Below are 6,427 nucleotides of genomic sequence, written 5' to 3' on the forward strand. Positions count from 1 at the left end.
TTCTATCCTGTGACATTTCAGAAATTTCAGAGGCAATAATAATAATAACATTGTTATTATTATTATTTTGATTAATATGGCACCCTATTTTTCTCTGTCAGAGTTAAAACGTAACACCAGGAAACTACTATAGATTTTTTTTTTTCAAATTTATTTTCTAGATAATATTGTCTTTTTTTGGATGTGCAATTTTGATGCACTTTTCTGATCAAGGCGAGGTGACGAGTAAGTTAAGTAAAAAGATTGAAATTAAATGAGATGAAATTGTGGAATAATTTTTCCAATTTTTTTTTTAATATATATCAGTCACTTATGCTATAGATAGGTTAACTTTTGTTATATTTTGTGAAGAGTCCAAAGAAAATATTATAAGGTTCAACTGTCCATCTTGAACGTCTTAACAGTAAACATTTAAAAATTAGTTTTACAACTTTGCTTTAATGCCTTCAAAGGTAAAACTATTATCAGGTTTGGAAACTGGGAGAGAGAGAGAGAGAGAGAGAGAGAGAGAGAGAGAGAGAGAGAGAGAGAGAGAGAGAGAGAGAGAGAGAGAGAGAGAGAGAGAGAAAGGAACTGGTAGAATTTGAATATATTTAGTAGAGGTTGGGTGAGAGCTTTATAGACTGTGTTTCGTCATCACTGGAACCAGTTTTTATGTTTGTAAACATTTTCCCCTCATTCAACATCCTTTGTAGCAACGAATGTTTTCCCAACTCTCCTAGATCTGTTATTAATATCATCTCATCTTTTATATCCAGTGATTAATTTTTTTCGATTACTACAGCAATGTCTTTGAATACCTATCTCATGGAACAATTACTCTATACTTATATATTTATATGTGGACAAGTACACACACAATCACTCACACATAATCTCCCAAGGAAATATATAAATTTACAACAATATAACAATCCACGAGCACTTTACACAGTGTCTTTCTTGAACTAGAAGAAAGAGAAGAAAGGAGACGAGGAAGCAGAGACTGTTTGATCTCCGAGAGATCCTGGAGGCACTGGCAGACGAGGTAGAAGAAGAGGAGGAGGAGGAGGAAGGGGGAGGGAGGTTGTCTTTCATGTTTATCTCGTGAATTCTCTTCGTCGACGGCTCCTGGTGGTTGTTGTAGTTGGCGTGGTGGTGGTGGGACACTTTGCGGTGGTCGGCCATCTCGTCCTTGATCGACGAAGCAGAATCTGGAAGAGGGAAAGTAATGGTTGATGGTGTATTGGGAATTTTTTTTCTTTCTTTGGTGGTATAGTTTTCTTAAAGTAGAAGAAAAGGAAGAAGATTTATTAAGTTTCTTTGAAAAAAGGAACAGGCGTTATTGGAATTCTTAGTGGCACAGTTCTTAAGGAGAAAAAAGGGGAAGATGATTGGTTGGTTTCTATGAAAATAGCCAGTGGCTTTATTGAGATTCTTAGTGGCACAGTTCTTAAGATAAAAAAAGTGGAAGACGATTTTTATTGGGATTCTTTGCGGCCCAGTTCTTAAAGTGAAGAAAGGGGAAGACGATTTATTGGGTTTCTTTTAAAATATGAAGAGGCTTTATTTAGATTCTTAGTGGCACAGTTCTTTTGGTGAAATAAAAGGAAGATGATTAATTGGTTCCTTAGAAAATAGGAAGAGGCTTTATTGAGATTCTTAGTGGCACAGTTCTTGAGGTGAAAAAAGGGGAAGATGATTTATTGAGTTTCTTTGAAAAAAAAAGGAAGAGGCTGTATTGGAATTCTTAGTGGTACAGTTCTTAAGGTGAAAAGGGTGGTGTGATTAATTGGTTTCTTTGAAATTGGGATTCTTAGTGACACAGTTCTTAAGGTAAAAAAGGGGAGGATGATTTATTGGCTTCTTTGACAAAAGGAAGAGGCTTTATTGGAATTCTCAGTGGCACAGCTCTCAAACTGGAAAAAAGAATAGGATTTATAACGTTTCTTTGAAAATAGCAAGAGGCTTTATTTAGATTCTTAGTGGCACAGTTCTTATAGTGAAAAAAGGGAAAAATGATTTATTGGGTTTCTTTGAAAATAGGAAGAGGCTTTATTGAGATTCTTAGTGGCGCAGATCTCAAGTTGGAAAAATTGAAAAATGATTGATTGGTTTCTTTGAAAATAGGAGTAGGCTTTGTTGAGATTCTTAGTGGCACAGTTCTAAAGGTGAAAAAAGGGGAAGATGATTTTTATTGGAATTCTTAGTGGCACAGTTCTTAAGGTGAGAAAAGAGGAAGAAGATTAATTGGTTTCTTTGAAAATAGGAACAGGCTTTATTGAGATTCTGAGTGGCGTAGATCCCAAGTTGGAGAAATGGAAAAATTATTAATTGGTTTCTTTGAAAATAGGAGTAAGATTTGTTGAGATTCTTAGTGGCCCAGTTCTTAAGGTGAAACAATGGGAAGATGATTTATTGGGTTGCTTTGAAAATAGGAAAAGTCTGTATTGGAAGTTTTAGTGGCGAATTGTTTTGAATTATGAAAAAGTAATTGAGGAAAACAATAGCTTTGCATACTTTGTCAGTATATGGAGAGCGTGGTCTTGTAAACAAATACCTCATCTTCACCTATATAATAATGTGCAAGTGTCAGGCTATATAAATTATATACTGTAAAGATATTTCTTTCCTGTCACTCTGAGCGGTAGGAGTAGCGGGAGTAGTCATACCTTTTGAGGTACACTCAAAAACCACAATCTCCACAAATAACCGAACCAGCTGGCTGTATAGTCAATTTCTTTTCATTAGGCGCATTTGCACCTACTCGTAGCGGTGCCCTTTTAGCTCGGAAAAGTTTCCTGATCGCTGATTGGTTAGAATTATCTTGCCCAACCAATCAGCGTTCAGGAAACTTCTCCGAGCTAAAAGGGTATCGCTGCGAGTCGGTGCAAATCTGCCTGGCTAAAAAATTGACTATAGTTAAGATAGGAGGAGGGGAGGTTGAAACTATCTAAATAGCCGTTATTCTTGACGGGTCGCGTACACTAATAGTATTTTAGATCTGAAACCTAAAACAAGTTTTTTTTATCATTTGCAACTGACTAAAGTTCCCATAAAATATCTGTAAAACATATTTCTTAGCTCTTATCTATTATCTATTCAAAGGAATAATGTTTGTAATTGTGGTATCTCGTTCTTACCTGCATCTTTTCCCCAATTGACGGCTGGCAGAGATGGTTTCCCTTGAATGGTGTCTTTGCCTTCATATCCTGTCGTATTAGAAAAAAAAATAATAAAGAAAATATGACCAGTATATTCAGCTTATGTGTATCCTAAATTTTCTCCCTCAAAATTACGAGAAGTTATTTAATTGATAGTAGAAACTACGTATTTTCTCTCCCGATTTTACATGCATATATCCCCCCTTTTTTAATGTCGGCTACCCCCCAAAATTAGGGGAAAAGCCATGATAGATAGATATAGATAGATAGGTAAATATTGTTTTTTGCCGTCTAGGGGTGATGCAGTGCCGAGTGGATAGTTAAAACTAAGCAATTCCTGACCTTTTTTTTCACTCATTAATGATAATTCCATTTTAAATTTCGAGGTCAAGTCTCATGTGATGACAAGAATATCTAGATCAAGTCTTAAATGATGATAATTTCCTGTTTGATTTATCTCTCTCTCTCTCTCTCTCTCTCTCTCTCTCTCTCTCTCTCTCTCTCTCTCTCTCTCTCTCTCTCTCTCTCTCTCATTGACGAGTTTCCCTTTCAGATTCTTGATCATGTTTCAAGGGATAACAATATTCTCTCTCTCTCTCTCTCTCTCTCTCTCTCTCTCTCTCTCTCTCTCTCTCTCTCTCTCTCTCATATTGAGGACAGTTTCCTTTTCAAATTCTAGATCAAGTCTCAAGTGATGATATTATCCTGTTTAATTCCAGACTAATTAACTCTCTCTCTCTCTCTCTCTCTCTCTCTCTCTCTCTCTCTCTCTCTCTCTCTCTCTCTCTCTCTCTCTCTCTCTCTCTCTCACCTTTCGAGATGGCGTTAGTGTTCAGAGGAATAGGTTGTGAAACCGAAACCCTGACGGCTTGCTGAGCTCCTCCTTGACTGTTGTTGGCGATGCAGTTGTATTCCCCTGTGTCATGCCGGGTCACGTCCGTAATGGTTAATAACAATTTGGTCTTGTACTTCTGAGACCCTTCCACTTGTTTCACTTTATATCTGTTTTAAGATGCAACGAAGGAGATACATTAAAATTTTATAGGTAGATTTTTTTTATTTGCACTTTAAATTTTTTTAATTTTTTTTTCTGGGTTTGATACATTTTTTGGACAAAATTGAGATTAATTTATATTGGTATTGATTTGAAATCTGTGGCAAATTAGAAAAAAAGAAAAAAAAATGATTTAATGTAAATTTAGATGTAGTTCAGAAGATTAGTGAAAAGAATCACACATTTCACTGAAAGACTTAAGAAGTAATTTATACTTTTGTATATCAGTGTAGTTTTGAATGAAAAAAAAAAAAAAAAAACTTTCTGAGTTATCGACAAGCAAATGAATAAATCTAGCTTTAAACCATCATACAGCTAACCACGTCCTTTTAAGAAATAATCTCTACAATTATTAATTCAAACTTGGAAACAGAGTAAATCATTAGACATACTATAGTCAATTTTTTTTAGCGAGGCAGATTTGCACCGACTCGCAGGGGTGCCCTTTTAGCTCGGAAAAGTTTCTTGATCGCTGATTGGTTGGGCAAGATAATTCTAACCAATCAGCGATCAGGAAACTTTTCCGAGCTAAAAGGGCACCGCTGCGAGTCGGTGCAAATGCGCCTCATTAAAAGAAATTGACTATAGATAAATATTCAAAATTATTTAATAATACGATAGAAATAATTCCCATTATATCATTTCTCACACCTTTCAAAAGCCTTACTTTTTATCATTATGAAGAACTTGTATCCCATTCGGCCTCTTCCAGTAGTTAAGTCCTGAGGGCCAGGCCTCGATGATACACTCAATGGTCACGTCCTGCCCCAGGGGCACCCCCACCAGCTGATGGGGCACGTACACTGTGGGCACAACTGTCAAAGGAAAAATTTTGTTAGATTGACTATTGGTTTATAAGAATCATTTAAATTACCCTTAAATAGAAACGGTTTGTATTTCATAAGGCAATTCTTAATATTTAGTTTTTTTCATCCTTGACAGGGGTGAATACTCTCATCAGGGGTCTGCACTAGAACCGTTTACCTCTCTCAATCTAGAATTCCAGTATCGTCAGCTTTATGAGAATCCCCCCCCCCCCAAAGGGGAAAAAAAATTACTATAAGAAATCATACTTATCAGTCTCTACTCTATAGGCTCTACGAAATTAGTATGTTTTATATTATAAAGAGATATGTATCTTAAAATCTTTTAATTTTTGATTAAGGAATGACATGTATTTCTGATTAAAATCAAGTCCTAGATATATACAATGTAGTCAGCTTTTGAAATCCGTCACTAGAACTAGGATAGGTAACTTTTTTTGTAGAAGATATAAATGTCTTTCTTAATATTTTTGTTGTAGAAAAATTTAGTGTACATCAGATTTTTTTTTCTTTAGATGCAGAAAAATTCCTTAAAAAAGTAGCATTTATAGTAAATGTTTTCAGTATCAAAACTCAGCATGATATTTTTGCTTTGGATTCAGGTATTTTTAAACCTGTGCCTGAAAATGGCATATTTTATCTTAGGAAGTAAATAAATTTTGTTGATATCTGAACATTTTCTCCGTAACAGAATGAAGCTTTTTTGTTTATTAAGGAAATTCTTATTTTTTCAAATTCCGTTATTCCATTGAAACTTGTCTCCAAAAATGACGTTTTTTTTTCTCTTTAGAAGAAGAAAACTTTTATTGACATCTCAACATTTTCTCCGTAACAGAGTGAATTTTTTTGTTTATTGATTAAATTCGTATTTTTCAAATTAAGTAATTCCATTGAAACCTGTCCCCAAAAATGGCCTATTTTCTCTTGAAGAAATAAATTTTGTTGACATCTGAACATTTTCTCCGTAACAGAGTGAAGTTTTGTGTTTATAGATTAAATCCGTATTTTTCAAATTAAATAATTCCATTGAAACCTGTCCTTAATAATGGCTTATTTTCTCTTGAGAAGAAAATAAATTTTATTGACATCTGAACATTTTCTCTGTAACAGAGTTAGGTTTTATGTTTATAAATTAAATCCGTATTTTTCAAATTAAGTAATTCCATTGAAACCTGTCCTTAATAATGGCTTATTTTCTCTTAAGAAGAAAATAAATTTTATTGACATCTCAACATTTTCTCCGTAACAGAATTAGGTTTTATCTTTATAAATGAAATTCGTATTTCTTCCAACACGGAGTACTTGCCTCGAACTACTTTCTTAGGAGTATCTGGGATCTCCTCCCAACCGACTTGGGAGGAGATCCCAGATACTCCTAAGAAAGTAGTTCGAGGTAAGTACTCCGT

General features: G+C 34.7%; 1 protein-coding gene across 1 annotated transcript in view; it reads right to left on the reverse strand.

The window, feature by feature from the left end:
- Positions 1-360: 360 nt before the first annotated feature.
- LOC137621987 (lachesin-like) overlaps positions 361-6,427 on the reverse strand; it is a 492,431-nt gene continuing 486,364 nt past the window's right edge. Inside the window, exons 6-9 of the mRNA XM_068352479.1 lie at positions 4,865-5,012; positions 3,955-4,145; positions 3,123-3,191; positions 361-1,193 (exon numbers count right to left, since the gene is read on the reverse strand). Coding sequence (XP_068208580.1) covers positions 898-1,193; positions 3,123-3,191; positions 3,955-4,145; positions 4,865-5,012 — 704 coding nt within the window. The 3' untranslated portion in view covers positions 361-897. The remainder of the gene's footprint in view (positions 1,194-3,122; positions 3,192-3,954; positions 4,146-4,864; positions 5,013-6,427) is intronic.

The sequence above is a fragment of the Palaemon carinicauda genome, chromosome 28 (assembly GCF_036898095.1).
Source record: "Palaemon carinicauda isolate YSFRI2023 chromosome 28, ASM3689809v2, whole genome shotgun sequence".
NCBI lineage: Eukaryota > Metazoa > Arthropoda > Malacostraca > Decapoda > Palaemonidae > Palaemon > Palaemon carinicauda.